The sequence below is a fragment of the Sapajus apella genome, unplaced genomic scaffold, assembly GCF_009761245.1.
Source record: "Sapajus apella isolate SASKATOON/1434 unplaced genomic scaffold, GSC_monkey_1.0 scaffold29, whole genome shotgun sequence".
In the NCBI taxonomy this organism is placed as follows: Eukaryota; Metazoa; Chordata; class Mammalia; order Primates; family Cebidae; genus Sapajus; species Sapajus apella.
The window spans coordinates 343297-363463 of record NW_022436969.1 but is presented as its reverse complement, the minus strand read 5'-3'; the positions used below and the strand labels follow the sequence as shown (position 1 = coordinate 363463).

Sequence of the window (20167 nt, the reverse complement as noted above, 5' to 3'; positions counted from 1 at the left end):
GTAAAATTATAATGGAGCTGAAAAATACACAGAGTAAGGTTGTAAAGAAAGAAAATATTTTTCTATAGCTGTGCGGTGTGTTTGTGTTTTAGGCTAAGAATCATTACAAACGAGTCAAAAAGTTTAAAAATATTAATAAGTTATGTAAAGAAATTACAGTAAGCTAAGGCAAATTTATTATTAGGGAAAGAAATTTTTTTTGTAATTTAGTGTAGCCTAGGTGCAGTATTACAGTCTACAGTAGTGTACGGTAATGTGCTGGGCCTTCGTATCCGTTCCCCACTCACGCACTCAGAGTAACTTTTAGTCTTGCAAGCACCACTTGTGGTGAGTGCCTGTACAGCTGTACCATTCTTTAAATCTTTACTATCATATTTTTGCTATACCTGTTCTAAGTTTAAGCATGTTTAAATATACAAATACTTTCTATTGTGTTACAATTACCTACAATATTCAGGACAGTAAGATGTGATACAGGTTTGTAGCATAGGAGCAATAGGCTCTACCATCTAGTGTAGGTGTGTAGTAGGCTTTACCATCGAGGCCTGTGTAAGCACTCTGTGATGTTTGCACCTCAACAAAATTGCCTGACAATGCATTTCTCATTTCTCAAATCGTTAAGCGATGCATGACTCTATTTTTAGTGTACCATGATAGCACAAAAAAGGTGATATAGTTACTTCTATCAAGAGGGATGTGGATTCAAAAAATAGTAAAATGAGTATTACAATGAAAGCAACCGAGTGAAAAAATTACAAAGTCACTGTCTCAATTACATAATGAATTGCTTGCAAATTATAAGGGCAGTAATCAGATTCCACTGAAAGGAATTTAGACAAAAAAGATATACAAGTAGCAAATACCCACATGAAGAGGTGCCCAACATCATTAGTCAAAAGGGAAAATCAAGTTAAAACTATAAGAGATACCACTATACCTTCTAGCATGCCAGAAATCGATGTCTTAGTCTGTTTGGGCTGCTATAACAAAATGCCATAATGTGGGTAGCCTATTAGCAACAGAAATTTATTTCTCACAGTTCTGGAGGCTGGAAAGCCCAAGATCAAAGCAGATTGAGTATCTGGGCGGGTCCCACTTTCTGGCTGACACACAGCGCCTTCTTGTATCGTCATGTAGTGTAACATCCAACAAGCTCCACCAGGTATCCCAAAATCCCCACTCTTAATATCATCACTTTGAGAGTCAAGATTTCAGCATATGAATTTTAGGGGGACACAAACATTCAGACAATAGCAATCAAAAAGATTGACAACACCATTGTTTTTCTATATATTGGCAAAAATTTAGAGAAACTGGATTGCTGGTGGAATTGTAAAATGATACAGGCAATTTGGCACTTTCTTTTACAAGTTACACAGGAGTAGTTACTCTATGATCCAGTGATTTGATTCCTAGGTTTCCACCCAAGAGAAATAAAAACATGTCTGTACAAAGACGTGTCTGCAAATGTTCATAGCAGCACTATTCATAATAATAAAAAAAAAACTAATAGCAGTCCAAATGTCCATCAGCTGGATAAATAGAATGTGGTATATTCACCTGATGGAATACTAATGAGCAGTAAAAAGGAATGAAGTACTGATACAAGTTACAACATGGATGAACCTCAAAAACATTATGCTATGAGCAGGGAATGGTGGTTCACACCTGTAATCCCAGCACTTTGGGAGGCCAAGGTGGGTGGATCAGCTGACCTCAGGAGCTTGAGACCAGCGTGGGCAACATGGTAAAACCCTATCTCTACTAAAATTATAAAAATTAGCCAGGTGGGGTGGTACTTGCCTGTAATTCTAGCTGCTTGGGAGGCTAAAGCAGGAGAATTGCTTGAACCTGGGATGCGGAGGTTGCTGTGAGCCAACATCAATCACATCACTGCATCCCAGCCTGGGTGACAGAGCAAGACTCCATCAAAAAAAAAAAAAAAAAATTTTTGTTCATTATGCTATGTATAAGGAGCCAGACACAAAATACATATTGTATAATTCCATTTACTTGAAATTTTAAAAAAGGCAAAACAATGGGAATAGAAAGCAGATTGGGATTGCTTGGAGTAAGGAGTGTGAGTGGGGACTGACTACAAACACATGTAAAGGAACTTTTGGGGGTGATGGGAGTGTTCTAAAACTGGGCCATAGTGATGATTGTATTTTTTGTAGAGGTGGGAACTCCCTATGTTGCCCAGGCTGGTCTCAAACTTCTGGGCTCAAGTGATCCACCTGCCTTGGCTTCCCAAAGTGCTGGGATTACAGGCATGAATCACCATGCCTGAACAAAATATGTCTATTTTTACAATGACTTCAACATTTAGAAAAATAAATTAGTAATACTTCCTAAATATTTGTGAATATCCAGATTGACAGAGAATTTTTATTTTCTTGGTGTCAATATCAGAGTTGGACTATTCAGTGCTGCTCTATTTCTCATGTGTTGAATTATTATATCTAACATTAAAACCACACGTGTGTGTGTGTGTGTGTGTGTGTGTGTGTGTGTGTGTCTTCTGTTTTCTCTTTGAAAAGAATTCCCTTTGGTTTTCCCTTTTAGGAAGTAGATTATGAAGAAATGAAGAATCTTGACTTCAGTATTATTGTCACTAATAAAGCTGCTTTTCACAAGTCAATTAGGAGTAAATACAAGCCTACATCCATTCCCATCAAGGTCAAAGTGAAAAATGTGAAAGAAGGCATTCATTTTAAAAGCAACGTCATCACAATTTATGCTAGTGAGAGCATGGAAAGGTCAAGCAAAGGCCAAGTAATTGGAAAATTTCAAGCTTTTGATGAGGACACTGGACTACTAGCCCGTGCAAGGTAAGAGAGAGACACGTGTATTTCTTTCTTTTAAATTATTTTCAGTGCCTGTTTTCAAAAATCATAATGAAATATGAATAATTCATTCCTTCAAATCCAGCATTATAGTTCCCCCAAAGGTCTATAAATTAAATTTTCCAAAGATGTGTCCATACCTGAGAGATGAGGGGGAATTTTCACCAGAATCCACTTTCCTCAACCACCTGTGTGTGAGGAGGAAGCTGCTTTACACACCTCTGAAACAGTCCTGGCTAGAGACAGCTGAAGGCAACAAAGGAAAAGTTCAAGAAAAAAACTTTTTAAAATCTGTCTTATTTCCTTGAAGATTATTAGTGGAGGGCAAGAACATAGCAGCTAACATCCACAAGATTTACTTTACACAAGTTAGGTAATGCATTTTAATATAGGGAAGCCAGCTCTACTTATGCATAAATCTTGAGGATGAATCTTCATTTAAACCTACATATTTCAGAGATTAATGTGCTTTTTACACTGTGTTTGTCTTGATCATAGTGACCTTTACTCAGAATACATTTACTGAGAACCTACAAGATGCTCACTGTATTGGAAGAGGCTGCTTGTGTCCACTCTGTAGTGGCACCTTATTGTGTGATACTTTTAAATTTTCAAAGTAAATTTACATCTTAAATCTCAGTGCCGTGCTGTGGAAAGATCATTCTCTACAGAGCTGTCATTTATGGAATTATGGAATTCAGCAACTAGAGTTACTGAATCATACATTAAATTCATACTGCAGTGGAATTTAAAGAATCCCCACCTGATATCCTAGACACAACTTTGGTGACCTCCTACTCAGTGCCAGAGCTACCTGGTTACTTGAGTGTCCTTACACACCTATGTCCCTGTCTTAGTCCATTTGAGCTGCCATAGCAAAAATACATTAGACTGAGTCATTTATAAACAACAGATTTGTTACCCACAGTTCTGAAGGCTGGGAAGTCCATTAAGGCACCAGCCAACAGATTTGGTGTCTGCTGAGCCTGGCTGTCTGCTTCCAAGATGGTACCATCTTGCTGCATCCTCACATGGCTAAAGGAGCAAGAAAACTCATTAGAGTCTCTTTTTGTTTTTTTGATTTTTTAAATTATACTTTAAGTTCTGGGATACATGTGAAGAACATGCAGATTTGTTACATAGGTATATACATGCCATAGTGGTTTGCTGCACCCATCAGCCCATCATCTGCATTAGGTATTTCACCCAATGCTATCTCTTCCCTAGCCCTCCAGCCCCCTACAGGCCCCAGTGTGTGATGTTCCCCTCCCTGTGTCAGTGTGTTCTCGTTCAGCTCCCACTTGTGAGTGAGAACATGCGGTGTTTGCTTTTCTTTTCCTGTGTTAGTTTGCTGAGAATGATGGTTTCCAGCTTCATCCATGTCCCTGCAAAAGACACGAACTCATCCTTTTTCACAGCTGCATAGTATTCCACAGTGTACATGCACCACATCTTCTTTATCCAGTCTATCATTGATGGGCATTTGGGTTGGTTCCCAGTCTTCGCTATTGCGAACAGTGCCGCAATAAACATACGTGTGCATGTGTTTTTATAGCAGAATGATTTATAATCCTTTGGGTATATACCTAGTAATGGGATTGCTGGGTCAAACAGTATTTCTAGTTCTAGATCCTTGAGGAATCGCCACATTATCTCCCACAATGGTTGAACTACTTCGCACTATCACCAGCAATGTAAAAGCATTCCTATTTCTCCACATCCTCTCCAGCATCTGTTGTCTCCTGGCTTTTTAATGATCACCATTCTAACTGGCATGAGATGGTATCTCAATGTGGTTTTGATTTGCATTTCTCTAATGACCAGTGATAAAGAGCTTTTTTTCGTATGTTTGTTGGCTGCATAGATGTCTTCTTTTGAGAAGTGTCTGTTCATATCCTTCACCCACTTTTTGATGGAGTGTCTTTTTTAAGAGCACTAATTCCATTCATAAGGGTGTAACCCTCATGACTTAATCGCTTACCAAAGGTCCCTCTTAATATTATCACATTGGGTGTTAGGCTCCAACATAAGAATTTCAGAGGGTTACAAACATTAAAACCGTAGCAGTCCCTGTGTGCCAGTACTTCATGAAACATTGTATTTAAGTGCATTGCCAAGTGTAGCAAGAATGAAAATGTGGAAGAAACTCTTCAACAACCCTTTTCCTTTTAGTGAATCTCCTTTTAATTCAATTCCTTAAATAATGTTGTTGTTTTTTTTTCCCCCCAAAACAATGTTAACAAACAGCTTCCACTGTGTTTTCTGCAATGCCTTGGTGACATTCTTTGGCCCGCCCTGCTTCTCTTGAGTTATATGGTCTAGTTTTAATTTTCTCAGCCCTATATCTCACAAGACTGTATGCCCTAACTGAATTCCCAAAATTGAGGATGAATTTTCTATATGATCATTTCTCATTGCTGTCTACAGAGAAGCTTATATGTTCAAACTAATTATATACTGATAATATGTGGCCACCTATTGAAGCTTCTGTTTCCCACCAAATTATTTACTTTTGGCTGCTGTTTTTTTTCCAGGAGCTGTGAATATATCAAAAGGTTATGTGTTCTGCCTGGAAGAATAATGAACCATGCCTCTTTTATTTCTTAGTGTTTTATTGTATTCTTTAGCACACAATTACAGAATTTTAGAAAGAAAAGATCTTAAAGACCAGTTTGAACCTATTATTTTACAGATAAGGAATAGACGCACAGCCAAGTTAAATGATTTTCCAAATGTTCACCCAACTAATTAGTGGCTGTTATTTTGAAACATTAATAAGTGACTGAGAATGGTAGGCTCATGCCTGGAATCTCAGCACTCAAGAATCCAAGGCAGAAGGATCACTTGAGGCCAAGAGTTCGAAACCAACCTGGACAATACAACAAGACCTGTACAAATATATATATATATTTTTTTTAATTAGCCAGGCGTGATGGCACATGCTTGTAGTCCCTGCTACTGGGGAGGCTGAGGCAGGGGAATTGCTTAAGCTGAGGAGTTCAAGGTTCTGGTGAGTTGCAATCACACCATTGCATTCCAGCCTCTTTGTCATAATTTACTGTTTTATTGATTATTCATGTGTATCACCTGTTTATTGATCTTTGACATAGCATGTAAGCAGCTATGCTACTTGAATGATGTCTAGTTTTGTTTTTTTTTTTGGGGGGGGGTTGTTTGCTTTTTTGAGACAGAGTCTTGCTCTGTCACCCAGGCTGGAATGCAGCGGCGCAATCTCAGCTCACTGCAACCTCCGCCTCCCAGGTTCAAGCGATTCTCCTGCTTCAGCCTCCCAAGTAGCCGTGATTACAGGTGCCTACCACCATGCCCAGATAATTTTTGTATTTTTAGTAGAGATAGGGTTTCATCATGTTGGTCAGGCTTGTCTTAACTCCTGACCTCAGGTGATCCACCCTCCTCAGCCTCCCAAAGTGCTGGGATTACAGGTGTGAGCCACCATGCCAAGCCCCTGTGATCATTTATTTTTAAAGCTGATGTTTATAAATGTTGCTAGCACCCCCAATAAACAATAGAACATAAGACTGCTCTTCTCTACCAGTCCTAATTGTGTGACTAAGTTATTCCCCAAAAGTTTAACCCAAATTTAAGGGAGACTAAATGGAATGCCATAGGACAGACTGCAGAGCAACTTAAAAACTTGGGTTAGTGGGCCCAGGAGAATAACCCTTAGTTTTATGTCTTGCGTATGTTACAAGAATAAGGAAGGTCCAATTTAGGTGTGGCATGCAGGAAAGAGAGGGGCTTTTAGGATGGTTTTATGAAATTAAAAATATTCAAAACAAATACCTGTAATAAGAACATATTTAATGAGAAGAAAAGTAAGCCTGAAAGAGCTGTAGATGTTAGAGATTGCCAATTCATGCAGAATTCAAAATTAATTTTATGTTTGTTTTATGACAGATATGTAAAATTGGAAGATAGAGATAATTGGATTTCTCTGGATTCTGTAACATCTGAAATTAAACTTGCAAAAATTCCCGATTTTGAATCTAGATATGTCCAAAATGGCACATACACTATAAAAATTTTGGCTATATCAGAAGGTAAGTTATTAATAGATGTTTTTCTTGGTTATATATATTTAGATTTTTATTTTCCAACATCAGAAACCTTTGTTTTGATTATATATAAAAATCTAGTCTCAGTCAAGCAAGCACAGTGGCTTGTATCTATAATCCCAGCTACTCAGGCATCTGAGGTGGTAGGATCTCTTGGGCCCAGGAGTTTGAGACCAGCCTGGACAACACAGCAAGACACCATCTTAAATTTAAAAAAGGAGGGGTAGGTAAAATTTAAAAATAGATGTTTAAAAAAAATTTTTAATAAGATGAAAAAAGCACCTAAATTATCCAGTAGATAAACCTGACATTTCTACTTGGTAAGTGGGTTGGAAGATATGACTTGATCCAAGTTTGAAACGTATCTAGGTTAGAAAATGTCCTAAGTGGTTAGTACCTTCTCCACTCGAAATTGGCAGGGGAATTCAAACTATGTCTGTTGTCATCAATAGGAACAGAATGTACATATTTTTCTCTCTTATTTTTAAGATGATCTTAGAAAAACCATCACTGGCACCATCCATATCGCCGTTGAAGACACCAACGACAACTGTCCCACACTGACAGAACCCACGCAGACAGTCTGTAACAGCGCGCAGTATGTGAACGTCACTGCAGAGGACCTGGATGGATACCCAAACAGTGGCCCTTTCAGGTTCTCTGTCATTGACAAACCACCTGGAATGGCAGAAAAATGGAAAATAGTACGCCAAGAAAGTAAGCTAAATCACTGGACTACCCTGAAATCCAAATATTAAGCGTGCTAGATATCTAAAATATTTGTAAGTTGTATTTCTTCTCATAAATTATGTTTCCAGTATAGTTTTTTAAAGGAGTTTTGAAATAAGGTCCTGAACCTATAGGCTTATAGTATCTTTCATATGCTTATAGAGAGAAGAAAAATAATGTAAAATGTCTTAAAGGTAACTGGTATTCTCTAAATAGCTCTTGAAGTAGTTTTGTCTGGTGAGGTGAGGAGTACCAAGCCTTTCTCAGTACCACAATCGTAGTAGGTGTCTTCTAAAACTCTTGAAGTGTAGTAACAATAATTCCATTTAAAGCAGCATTTATTGAACACTTGCTATGTGTCAGGTAAATCTGCTAGCTCATCCTATATATTACCATATTTAATCCTTACTTCTAACATTATTCCCTGATTAAAGTTGAGGATACCTTAATTTCACTGGAGGTAAGTAAAGCTCAAAGCTAGAACATGATAGAAAGAAACAACATGACATCGGGGTTGTCTGATTCCCCCTACTTCTCCATGCCAGTGGACATGTCTGTATGTCCATATCCAGGACATCGAGGCACTTGGACCATATGAAGTGTTGATATGAGTTTTCAGATGTCCTTCAGGGTGGTTTTGAATGCAGAAAAGTCTGTCCAGAAAACTATTTTGTTTTAAACAATTAGGGTTCATTTCAGAAAAATTTCAAAGACAATGATCAGGTTTTTTTTTTAATCTACAGCTTTATTAAGTCTAGCAAATGTTTGAAATCATTTTAAGAGGCTTTGAATAATGTTTAGTCCAATTAACAAATTAAACACCATCAATATTTTAAACTGTATTTACAGATTTAATACATTTTGTTTCCTTTCTTACGTATTTCAATGATCTGAATTAACAAAGCCTCCCTATGATCCTTATACTCTAAAATTCTAATAAATTTAACTTATAAGTATATCGAGTTATGTATTAGAGAGTATTATCAATAATAAGTTGAAGTCGGGTGTGGTGGTCCACGTCTGTAATCCCAGCACTTTAGGATGCTGAAGCAGGTGGATCACTTGATGTCAGGAGTTCAAGACCAGCCTGGCCAACATGATGAAACCCCATCTCTACTAAAAATACAAAAGTTTAAAATTAGCTAGCATGGTGAGGGGTGCCTATAATCACTTGAACCTAGGAGGCAGAGGTTGCAGTGAGCCAAGATGGCACCACTGCATTCCAGCCTGGGCAACAGAATGAGACTCCATCTCAGAAAGTAGTAATAATGTTTAAGAGTGTTAATGTTCTTTGATCTTAGAAGCTGTATGCTGAAGAATGTCATGCTGCTATCTCTAACTTACCTTGAAATAGTTTAAAAACTTTAAAAAATAAAAAGAGAAAAAGTGAGTATATAGAGGGCAAGAAAGTATTGTTGCAAAAATGTGAACAATTAGTGAAGGGTTTGTTAATATTCACTAAAATATTCTTTCAACTTTTCTGTAGGTTTGAATTTTTTTCTATTTTGGATATATATAGTGTTGAGAACAAAAAAAAGAAGGGACTAGAGAAAACAAGATCAGCCCATTGTTGAAAACGATTAAAGCTGAGGATGGATAGTGGGGGTTATGCTCTTCTATTACTATGTTTGAAAAATTGCCTTAATAAAATTTTTTTTGTTAAGAAATGGTAAAATAGGCCAGGCACAGTGGGCTCACGCCTGTAATCCCAATGCTTTGGGAGGCCGAGATGGGCAGATCACCTGAGGTCAGGAGTTCGAGAGCAGCTTGACCAATATGGAGACACCCCATCTCTACTAAAAATACAAAAATTAGCCCAGTGTGATGGCACATGCCTGTAATCCCAGCTACTCGGGAGGCTGAGGCAGGAGAATCACTTGAACCTGGGAAGCGGAGTTTGCGGTGAGCCGAGATCACGCCATTGCACTCCAGCCTAGGCAACGAGAGCGAAACTTTGTCTAAAACCAACAAACAAACAAAAAAGAAATGGTAAAATAAAGTTCATTGAGTAGAAATGTTATTTAACTCACCACTTGTTTGTCACTGTATTCCCAGTATATAGAACAGTTCCTAGCATCTCCTAGACCTACATACATTGGTTACAATTAATCATCATGAAAGTAAGGCATCCAAGTCTGACCCTTTGCTATTTAAACTGCATGTTCAGGGCCTATGGACAAATTTTAAGGAGCACACTTCAATGAGAAGTGAAGGAAGAAGAAAGTATCTGATTGGAGCTAAATATAATCAGCAATGAAGGAACATTTCTGGAATTTAATGTTGTCTCATCCTTGGTAATCATTCCTTTTTATTTCCTTCTGCCTCCCAACCTTGTAGGTACCAGTGTGCTGCTGCAGCAAAGCGAGAAAAAGCTTGGGAGAAGTGAAATTCAGTTCCTGATTTCAGACAATCAGGGTTTCAGTTGCCCTGAAAAGCAGATCCTTACACTCACGGTTTGTGAGTGTCTGCATGGCAGTGGCTGTGTGGGAGCGCACCGTGACTCCTATGTGGGCCTGGGACCTGCAGCAATTGCGCTCATGATTTTGGCCTTTCTGCTTCTGCTGTGTAAGTCTTTACAAGCCATTCTGTAGTGCTTTTAGGAATTTGAGTGCACTACTAGAGATGTGTTACTATGGTAGTCATTGATTTCTTCACAGTTATTCTTCAACCACACTAGAATGCTTTGAGGGTGAACAGGGAAACAACTTATGATTGACAGATCACCAAAGCATAATATAGGACTCTTCAGAATTTTGTTTTATAAATGTATATCATTTTCTGATTTCAGTAACTTAGGAACTACTTTTTGGCATAAACTTCGCAGGTATTCCCATTTCAGTGAGCTCTGTGAGGGCAGCATGCTGTCTGTTCTCTTCACTGCTGTATTCCCAGTGCCTGGAACACAGCCTTGCATATAGTAAGCATTAGAAAAGATTTGTTGCATGACTTGGAGTTATGGATATAAGGTTTTTTGCAAACCCAGCTTATTCCAGTCGATCCTGCTTTGTATTTCAGAGCTCCACCTCCCTGAAATCCCCCACTTGGCTTGTTTCTTCACCAGCACCAAAAGTAGGCAGACCCTCTGAGCACATCCTGTGATTCCTGACCCCAAGATGTTCTCAGCCAGTCCTGCTTGCCCTACCCAACCTCCAAAGACCTCAGGTTTCCTTTTATAAAAGAACAAGGGACTGCATCCTGGGGTCATATGAAATACCACTCTACCTGACCACTGAGCATGGGCAGAGGGCCACCTCCAAGGCAGCTGACGCTGGTGCAGTGACAGAGGAAGGGCCTGTTAGACAAGGAGTCCCCAACCCCCAGGCCACAGACCAACACCAGATCATGTCCTGTTAGGAACCAGGACACACAGCAGGAGGTGAGCGGTGGATGAGTGAGTGAAGCTTCATCTGTATTTACAGCCGCTCCCCATTGCTTGTGTTACCACTTGAGCTCTGCTCCCTGTCAGATCAGTGGTGGCATTCAATTCTTACAGGAACCCAAACTCTACTGGGAACTACACATGCAAGGGATCTAGGTTGCGTGCTCCTTATGCGAATCTAATGCCTGATTCTGTCACTGTCTCCCATTACCCGGAGATGGGACCATCTAGTTGCAGGAAAATAAGGTCAGGGCTCCCACCAATTCTACATTATGATGATTTGTATAATTATTTCATTATATATTACAATGTAATAATAATAGAAATAAAGTGTACAATAAATGTAATGCACTTGAATCATCCCAAAACCACCCCACCATACCCCCAACCTCCCTGTGGAAAAGCTGTCTTTCATGAAACCAGTCCCTGGTGCGAAAATGGCTGGGGACTGCTGTGTTAGAGCCATTGGTAGATGTTCAGTTGAATGCACAGCACTCAACAGTTTGCCATGTACTTTTATGCAATTATCTCCATGTTACAGATACATATACAGATACATAATGGTAAATGACTTGTCTCAGCTTACCAAGTGTGTAGGTAGGTACTGAAGCAGGGACTGTATCTTTTGCTCATGGATTCCTTGCACTGCTTTCTCATCTCAGATTCCCTGGAGCCTAATGCACTTGGCACATAATGGACACTTGATGAATGTTTGTTAAAATTGTTGAATTGCCACTGGCTGATTTCAATCTTCTTCTTAATCATAGTAGCTATAGTTGATGTGCTGTTGACTGTTTTACATAAAAACGAAATCTAGGCACTAGTCAGTTCATCATTGGAAGCTGCCAAGCTGGAGTGGCAGATGGGCGTGCAGATGTGTTTAATTCTTTGCTGCATTGATCAAGGGGTCAACCTTGGTCTTTGCTTTCTCCTAGGGGTGAAATAAAATCTAAGGAGAGAGCTCTGAAATTGTTACACATTTCACTTTATTATTTCTAATCACTATTATTATTAGCACATATATTTTGGGGACAGTGATTTTTTTTTTAATTGGACCATGGTTTTAAAAAATTTAATCTTTAAGCTGGTTTGGATGATTTGGATTCCATCTGACCTAGTCTTGGTGTTCCACTCAGCAACCACAGACAGCCTCTTTTTGATGAACAAGGCCTAGAATCTGTACGACTCCCTCATTCTGCCTTCGAGCTTTGGAGTAACTCACCCCAAACAGCTTGGTACGGTTGGATCAGGGTTAACAAAAGAAAAATAGGGCTGCAGATAAGTGAAGACAACTCCAGGAAAGGCATGCAAATTCCGATTTAGAAATTGTCAGGATTAACCTTATCTGTGTTCCATTTTGTGTCTGTACAGTGGTACCACTTTTACTGCTGATGTGCCATTGCGGAAAGGGTGCCAAAGGCTTTACCACCATACCTGGCACCATAGAGATGCTGCATCCTTGGAATAATGAAGGAGCACCACCTGAAGACAAGGTCAGTGGATCAGATGTCAATATGACTGGTCTTCTTTTTGGGTTTTAAAGGCTCTAGGGAAGTGTTTCTTACATTTTTGGTAGAGTGAGTAAAGTGATCACTATGGATTTCACTCACATGCCTTTGTTAAGCAAAGGGTTCAAATGAAAGCATATTTTGTGTTTGTTGCTGGGGCAGAATTGAGATGGTTGTACTCTGTTGTGACACTTCCCATGCTGTAGAGAATGTAGAGCAAGGTTCAGGAAGAGCAAGTGTGTGTAGGGATCTAAGTCTTTTGTCCCAGCATTAAATGGGCAGTTTTCACAACCAGGAACTGCTTCATTTCCATTCCCCTCAATGCACAGGGTTTGCAGAGGTAACCCACAACCCCCATGACAGTTGTAAAATGTTGCAAAGCCCACTTTCCTAATGACTTCATAGCCATATCCCTTTGTCTGTTGCATCTTCACCCTGTACCTCTCATCACCGTCTGTTATGAGCATCATTTCTAATAGGATAGAATTTAGCATCAAGTGGCAGAGAACTCAGAATAACAGTGGCTTAAACGTAAAATGGGCAGTCCAAAGTCAACATATTGATGATTCCTCCACAGTGTGGTCCCTGGCCCCCTCTTCCTTGTTTTTCCTCCATGGTTGAGTTCCATTCCCACACTGTCCTCATGTGTCAGTGCTAGCTACGTAGCTGCCGTCCCCACATTCTAACCAGCAAATGGGAGAAAAGTGAAGAATGCTCTTTAAGCACACTTCCCAGAACTCGCGTACATTTCTGCTTAATTCACATTGACCACAGCTTAGTCAGGTGGCTATACCTAGTGGTATCAGAGGCTTGGAAATACTCTTTATTTTGCGTGGCCATGGATCCAGTTAAAAACAAAATTAAAAATTCTATAACTATAGAAGAAGGTATCAAACTGCAGAGGAAGGTTGGAATGCCATTGGTGCACATAGAGTAAAGGAGCTGAGACTATATGACTGTTTGGGCCTTGTTTCCTCTTTGGGTTATATCCAGCTATAAAACAAGAAGAAAGAAAATCTTCATAAGACTTATATAAGTTATTCAACCCAAAAGGTTTTTTCTAATTGGCCTCAGTGGAAATAGCTTATATCTTCCTATGCCTACTTGGCTCAGATCCTTCTACCAAGGATGAAGGAGTCCCCCTCCATCTTCCTGACTCAGTTCTCAGCTGTGTTTCCTCTCACAGGTGGTGCCATCATTTCTTCCGGTGGATCAAAGGGATGGTCTAGCAGGAAGAAATGGAGTAGGAGGTATGGCCAAGGAAGCTGCCGTGAAAGAAAGTAGCTCTGGTTCCTTTGCCAAAGAGCAGCGTGAGATGTCTGAGCTGGATGGAAGGTGGGAAGAACACAGAAGCCTGCTTTCTGTTAGAGCTACCCAGGCTACAGGGACCACAGGGGCTATCATAAGCAAGGAAACCATGAAGAACACAAGAGCCACAGGGGCTTCCAGAGACGTGGCTGGAGCTCAGACAGCTGCTGTTGCACTGAACGAAGAATTCTTAAGAAATTATTTCACTGATGTAAGGATTGGTTTTATGTATTGGGATGGGGGGACATTTATATGTGAATGTAATATTATTAGGGTAATCATTGCCTTGGATCCAAATGAGACTTTGGGGTTTTTTTCTTTCTCCAGGGAATACTTATAGGCAATAAGGAAAGAGAAATGGGACCCACTAAATCAGTTGGTGTTAGCTAAATTATGCTGCAGTAACAAGTGAGCCCACAATCTTAGTTCTCACATAGGCATGTTTCTCACTTACAGTTGTGTTTTTGCCAGTCAGCTCAGCTCTGCTCTGCTTCATGATGTCTTCATTCCAAGATGCTCTGAGAGAGCAGATCAGACCTGGGAAGCTGCCGTCCTTGTGGCCCAGAGAAAAGAGCAAGGCAGAACCAGGCAATGGCTCTTAAAGCCTCTGGCTTTTTACACTCACATTTCATTGACCAAAACAAGTTACATGACCAAGACAGATGCCAGTGGGTCAGAAAGTTCTATCCCTGAAGTAGCAGACTTGGTAGGGATGAGCCCTGCAGGAGAGACAGAGAATATATAACCCAAAAAATACAATCTATTAAGTCCATTTAAATTTTACCTTCTGTATGAGAGTACTTGGCTTTGCTATTCTGAGAGTCTACCAAAAAATGATGAGAAAAGTTGCAGGAAGATGATTAGATGCAGTAAGGAAGCTCATGCTAGAATTAGGAATTAGAAGCAGGACTGAAAATAAAAATATGATGTAGAGGTCAGGCACAGTGGCTCATGCCTATGATTCCAGCACCACGGGAGGCCAAGGCAGGCTGATCACTTGAGCCCAGAAGTTCAAGCCCAGTTTGGGTAATATGGTGAAACCCTCACTCTCCAAAAACACAAAAAATTAGCCGGGCATCCTGGCACACACCTATAGTCACAGCTACTCAGGAGGCTGAGGCAGGAGGATCACTTGAGCCTGGGAAGCCAAGGATGCTGTGAGCTGTGATCATACCACTGCACTCCAGCCTAGGCAACAGAAACTCTGTCTAAAAATAATAATAATAATAATAACATAGAGATAACTATACTTCAGAACAAGGATTATTACCAGGAATAATGAGGGGTAGTTCATAATGAAAAATGGGCCAATTCATCAGGAGGTCTGAAACTCCTAAATATATCAGAACCTAATAATAAATTATTAAAACTTAAAGCAAAAACAGAACTGATAGAGAAGCAGACAAATTCGTAATTATAGTTGGAGAGTTCAACATGTTCTATTAGTAAATGAAAGAACAAGTAGACAGAATCAGTAAGCATATAGAAAACTTAGTATTATCAACCAAATGGATCTCGTTGACATTGACAGAACACTCTATGCAACAGAAGCAGAATACACATGCTTTTTGATACAGACTATATTCTAGAACATAAAATAATTGTAAATAACTTTAAAGAATTGCAGTTATACAATGTACTTCGATGACAAAAATAAAACCAGAGATCAGTAATAAAGTAAATATATAAAATATACTCAAATATTTATAAATACACATGACTGCAAATTAAATTACACTTTATGAAAATTTGTGGGGCACTACTGAAGTGGTGCTTGAAGGGAAATTGTAGCAAAAATGGTTATATTAGAAGATGGTCTCATATCAGTGACCTAAGCTTCTACCCTCAAAAGTTGGAAGAGCAAATTAAACTCAAAACAAGCAGAAATAAGGTAATAATGAATTTTAGAGCAGAAATCAATGAAATACTTAGCAAAAAGTAATAGAAAAAAAAAAAAAAAAAACATTGAAGCCACAAAGTGATTATTTAAAGAGGTCAATAAAATTGATAAACCTTTTACCAGACTAGGATATTAAAAGAATAAACACAAACTATGGATATCAGAAATGAAATAAAAAACATTACTACAGATCCTACAGACATAGTCAGAATAATTTTTAAAAAAAGCAGGACTGGGTGGTTTTCTTGAGAACAAGGCCTTGTGCTCCCATGAGAATGGGCAGAGTTGGAATATACAGCATCTGAAGGGCCCTAGAGAGTAGTAAGGGGAGGGGCTTCCACTGAGGAAAGCAAGTTGCTTCTGTCCCCTGTCTTCTAAATTTGCAAATTATTAGTGTGCTTTCCCACTTTCTGCTCCTTTCCACCCTCCCTTCTTTCATACCATCCTTCACCCACCTCCAAGTATAGCTTAATGGGGATGTGGTTGGTGTCAAGGAAAACCACATCTTGGCCTTTCCTGTCTCACTGCTAAGCTCAATTCTAGCGTCCTATTTGTTTTATTTTGATAGGTTTTCCCTCTCCACTCGAAGCCTGCTCCAGTCATTTTTGGTTATGTATGTATGTACTAACTTTTGATTTAGAAGTAATTTCAAAGTTATTAGAAAATTTGCAAGAATGGTAGAAATTCTGAACCCAATTATTAACATTTTGCCACATTTGCTATTTGCTTTTCCATTCTCTCTCTCTCTCTCACTGACACACATTCACACTCATTCTCTTACATCACTGTAGTACAGTTAACAAATGTAGAACTTTACCATTGACACAGTCCACATTTCAGTGTAGCCAACTATCACACTTTTATAGCAATTTTGTTTTTTCAGAGTCTTGCATTCCATTAAGTTGTCCTGACACTTTAGTCTTCTTTAAACTGAAACAGTCCTCTCTGCCTTTCTGTTTTTTCCCTGATATTGATATTTTTTAAGAATACAGGCTAGTTGTGTCACAGGATCTCTCTCAATTTGTGTTTCCCTGATAGATCTTTGTAATCCACTTCACATTAGTGCCTTTTCAACAGGAATATCATCTTGTTTTTAAATGAATTTGTATTGCTAATATTTGTTTTGTGTTTGTTTCATTTTGTTTTCATTTTAGAAAGCGGCCTCTTACACTGAGGAAGATGAAAATCACATAGCCAAAGATTGCCTTCTGGTTTATTCTCAGGAAGAAACTGAATCTCTGAATGCTTCTATTGGCTGTTGCAGTTTTATTGAAGGAGAGCTAGATGACCACTTCTTAGATGACTTGGGACTTAAATTCAAGACGCTAGCTGAAGTTTGCCTGGGTCAAAAAATAGATATGGAAATTGAGCAGAGGCAAAAACCTGCCACAGAAGCAGGTATGAACACAGCTTCACGTTCACTCTATGAGCAAACTATGGTTAATTCAGAGAATACCTCCTCTGGCAGTAGCTTCCCGGTTCCAAAATCTTTGCAAGAAACAAATGCAGAGAAAGTAACTCAGGGAATAGTCACTGAAAGATCCGTGTCTTCTAGGCAGGCTCAAAAGGTAGCTACACCTCTTCCTGACCCAGTGGCTTCTGGTAATATGATGGCAACAGAAGCTTCCTATGCCACAGGTTCCACTATGCCACCAAGCACTGTGATCCTGGGTCCTAGACAGCCACAGAGCCTTATTGTGACAGAGAGGGTATATGCTCCAGCTTCTACTTTGGTAGATCAGCCTTATGCTAATGAAGGTACAGTTGTGGTTACTGAAAGAGTAATACAGCCTCATGGGGGTGGATCGAATCCTCTGGAAGGCACCCAGCATCTGCAAGATGCACATTATGTCATGGTGAGGGAAAGAGAGAGCTTCCTTGCCCCCAGCTCAGGTGTGCAGCCGACTCTGGCCATGCCTAATTTAGCAGTGGGGCAGAATGTGACAATGACAGAAAGAGTTCTAGCACCTGCTTCCACTCTGCAATCCAGTTATCTGATTCCCACTGAAAACTCTATGAGGGTTAGGAACACCATGGTGTCTGGAGCTGGAGTCCCTGGCCTCCTGCCAGATTTTGGTTTAAAGGAATCTGGTCACTCTAATTCTACCATAACCACATCTTCCACCAGAGTCACCAAACATAGCACTGTACAGCATTCTTACTCCTAACCAGTAGTCAGCCACAAACTGACCCAGAGTTTAATTAGCAGTGACTAATTTCATGTTTCCAGTATACCTGATTTTTCATGAGCTTACAGACACAGATACACATACACATTGAGCTTTAGATTTTTCTTAGTCGCTGAGATACAAAAGACCACACTGCCTCTGCTTCCAGGAGTGTATTTTAGAAATGCTCCATGATTTACTGAGGACATAGAGATGATGCTGCTTCTTAGGTGCCTTTAGTGAGCTATGCAGGGAATCCTGACAAAGCAAGATACAGTCAATCTGGCTTCTGAGAACTTAGCAAATTAACAGAGTGTACAGTTCATCCTCCGTCCAGTAAAGCAACCCAGGAAACTGATTGGGTCTCTTTGCCTACCATATTAACATTTAACATTGATGTTCCGTATTCTGTACTTTATTGCATGTAGCAGATTTTCAACACCTCATTGATCCAAAGATATATGCACAGTCTGGGCACCAGTTTTGGTTTTCCTTAAGACTTGAACCCTTTTCATCTGTGTGTGATTCATTAAATTTTAGAACACTGATGATAAGAATACACATTGTTATGTTTCTGTGTACATGACTCTGTGTGTGTGTGTGCACATACATACTGTATAGTCTTAAAAATAGCATTATACCTCTTGTCTCAACTGCCATGAAAATGTTGAATACTCCAAATTCAGTTGAATAATCCAAAGCAAAATTTTTAAATATAAAATAATTTTACTTTTTATAGTAATCGTATACTTTTAAAAAACAACCTCAGGATAGATTATCTTCTAAACAGCTGCAATTTAGTGCAGCTGCATTAACCAGCCATGTTTTCTAGTTGTGGTAGGAACCATTCACTGCTGTGTATCCTCAGTGCCTAACGTGGGTGCCAAATAACTGTAGAATTACACTGAATTGTGCAAACCATTCTTTTTTGTTTACAATTGCCAAAAATCTCAAAAGGTCCTATATTTCTGTAATTCTGTCTTTGAAATTATGATTTTATTTTGATCTCTCAGTTGTTGACTGGCCGGGTGTGACTTAGTACGTAAGTACTCAATATTATATTATAAAAACCTCAGATAATTGACTTGATTTTGCACAACATCCTTGCCTTTCTTTTCTACAAGTTAATTTTTTTACAAATTATGTGGGCTGCCTCGCTCCTAAATAGGTTATTATTGCTCCTAGAAATAATAATATTTCAATATATATGTGCATTATCCGTAATAATTTATATAAATATTTCCCACAACACAATAATTTTCATAATTTTCAAAGACTAATTTCTTGACTGAAGATATTTTGCTAGGGAAGTGACTTTAAAATTTTGCAGACTTTAAAAAAATTGTTGAATGGTGTTATGCAAAGTATTTATACAGTGTGCTCCCACTAACTGTGCATAGATCAGGGCACATATTTTTAGAGATCTACGTCTATAGCTTAAATGGAAGTTACGCTTCCATGATCTAGAATTGTTTACTCTCTTTCTAGTAATTGTTGTTTCTTTTATTAGTATTATTGTAGACTTACTAACAGTTTGATTTTGCCAGATATGCAACAGGAATATCACTAGTATGTGAAAATGTAAATATCACCCACGTACTCAAAACAAACAAAAGTTGGTCTTAAGCTTCCTCCTTGAACAGCCTCAGAAACCTAACCTGCCCTTTGTAGCATAATCACATTTTCTAAATGATTTTCTTTGTTCCTGAAAAAGTGATTTGTATTAGTTTTACATTTGTTTTTTGGGGAGAGATTATATGTGTATGTGTGTCATAAAATATTTAAATAAAAAAACTACCTTTAGAGTGACCCTTTCCCTATGTGTTTTTATTTCTCTATTATATTTTACAAGGAATAAAGCTCAGTTGTTAGGGAGAGTGCCCTAAAGGCAGGTATTTCTTGGACTTTGGTATTTAATTATATCTGCTTGAAATAAAAAAAGTTATCAATTATCTAAAATTCAAATTTATCTGGGTACTTGGCATTTTTGTTTGCCAACTCTGGCAACCTTGTTCCTAAGGAATTAAAGATTGCATTCTGCCCAGAGTAACACTGGAGAAATCTGTTGGGTTTGGCTGGAGGCTAGTGTATCTAACCCAAAGGGAATCAATCTACCGATGTTTGAGAGACTTAATTGCTTGTCATATTTTATAAGGGAAAAGATCAGAGTTGCTGCTGTCAGAGAAGAAAAAAAATCTTTTTCTTCTAGTCCCCGGCCGGGGCTCTGTAACAAACAGATTAATAAGAGAAAAA

General features: G+C 38.9%; 1 protein-coding gene across 1 annotated transcript in view; it reads left to right on the top strand.

The window, feature by feature from the left end:
* DSG2 (desmoglein 2) overlaps positions 1-19879 on the top strand; it is a 48250-nt gene extending 28371 nt beyond the window's left edge. Inside the window, exons 9-15 of the mRNA XM_032293115.1 lie at positions 2566-2831; positions 6765-6907; positions 7412-7639; positions 9989-10216; positions 12402-12523; positions 13725-14057; positions 16901-19879. Of these exons, the coding sequence (XP_032149006.1) occupies positions 2566-2831; positions 6765-6907; positions 7412-7639; positions 9989-10216; positions 12402-12523; positions 13725-14057; positions 16901-17914 (2334 nt within the window). The 3' untranslated portion in view covers positions 17915-19879. The remainder of the gene's footprint in view (positions 1-2565; positions 2832-6764; positions 6908-7411; positions 7640-9988; positions 10217-12401; positions 12524-13724; positions 14058-16900) is intronic.
* The last annotated feature ends 288 nt before the right edge of the window (positions 19880-20167 follow it).